At 40.7% G+C, this 1,671-nt stretch overlaps 1 protein-coding gene across 1 annotated transcript; it reads left to right on the forward strand.

Moving 5' to 3' along the window:
- Window positions 1-531: 531 nt before the first annotated feature.
- Window positions 532-1,671, forward strand: LOC131855239 (PE-PGRS family protein PE_PGRS47-like). Its single transcript, XM_059206483.1, has 2 exons — window positions 532-564; window positions 739-1,671. Exons 1-2 carry the CDS (start codon window positions 532-534, stop codon window positions 1,669-1,671), a joined length of 966 nt encoding a protein of 321 aa, XP_059062466.1.

Genomic DNA, 1,671 nt, shown 5'->3' on the forward strand with positions numbered 1-1,671 from the left:
TCATCCTTTAAAAAAAAAAATAGGTACTTACAGCAACTAATAAGATTTGTATCAGAACAAAACACGACGATTTGAACATTTTGTATGTATTTGTGCAAATGATATGTTCTACAACCAATCTCAGGTTTAAGTATTAACTCCTTATCTGATTTATACTATCTATGTACAATATCAATAGTTACATAATTAAATATTTAGAAACCTGATTATATTGTGAATATTATGACATGCAAAATATTATTCAAAGCTACTAATAATAATATTGTACAATTCACACAGCGCCATCTAGTACCAAGCTAAGTAGAGCTTGTGTTATGGGTACTAGATAACTGTTATAAATACTTAGATACATTTTTTTTTGTACATATACATACGCTCTCTATCTCTCTCTTTATAACCCTCAACACCAGACCCTAAATGACCGTTTAAAAAAAAACACAAATTTTTGTAAAATCACCGATTCCCAGACGATCAACGATCCGATTTACATCGGAAAAATGCGACAGGCCAGGTCTTTTATTTGTGTAATAGATGTATAGAGAACGTGTTCCTAAAGGATACACGGTGCGTTTACTAAGTAGAAAGATGTGTATACTTTTGAATACACAGTGTTCCAGACACTGCATGACAAAAAGATACACATGGCGCCTAAGGTGTTAATATTACAAATAAAAGAAAACAAAATTTTGTATCACATTATTTTATTATACAAAAGGTGGTTTTATCCTCTTACTGCAGCTCACACCTGAACGTGATGGTTGGCGTGGTGGATTGGCTAATGGCGGGAAAGAGACATCAGGTGCTGGGAATGGACTTGTCAATATCGGCAATGGATCTTCTAATGGAGGTAGCGCATTATCCAGCACCGGTAATGGACCAAACAGAGCCGCTATTACATCTGGGCTTGTTAATTCTGCCAGGGACGGTGGACTCACTGTTGGGTCTAATGAACTTGTCAATACCAGCAATGAACTTAATAATGTCGGTAATGGATCTATTAAAGGCGCTAATGGACTTACTGGTGTCAGTAATACATCTGTTACTTCCGGTAATGGGTTTGCTAGTACTGGTAATGGAGTTGCCAATGGTGGTAGTGGACTTATTGCTGGCGGTAATGGGTTTGCTAGTACTGGTAATGGAGTTGCCAATGGTGGTAGTGGACTTATTGCTGGCGGTAGTGGGTTTGCTAATACTGGTAATGGACTTGCCAATGGCGGTAGTGGATTTACTGCTGGCGGTAAGGGACTTGCCAATGGCGGTAGTGGAGTTACTGCTGTTGGTAATGGACTTACCAGCAGTGGTTGTGGATTTGGTTGTAATGGTAATGGACTTGCCAATGGCGGTAGTAGAGTTACTGCTGTTGGTAATGGAGTTACTGCCGGCGGCAGTGGAGTTACCGCTGGCGGTAACGGACTTGCCAATACCGGTAAAGGGCTTGGCAGTAGCGGCTGTGGACTTACTGGTGGGGGTATTGGACTTGCCATTACCGGTAATGGGCTTATTAATGGCGGCGCTGGGATTACTGCTGATGGTAAAGGACTTATTAGTGGTGGTAATGGGTTTGCTGGTAACGGACTTGGAGGTGGTGGATTTGGTAGCGGATATGGTGTAGCTTTGGCAGGAGCATCTGGATATGACTTGGAGAAATGGCATTTGATGCCATTTGTGTAG

This window comes from Achroia grisella, unplaced genomic scaffold (assembly GCF_030625045.1).
Source record: "Achroia grisella isolate CSIRO2021 unplaced genomic scaffold, CSIRO_AGI_Agris_v1 utg1360, whole genome shotgun sequence".
NCBI classification, from domain to species: domain Eukaryota; kingdom Metazoa; phylum Arthropoda; class Insecta; order Lepidoptera; family Pyralidae; genus Achroia; species Achroia grisella.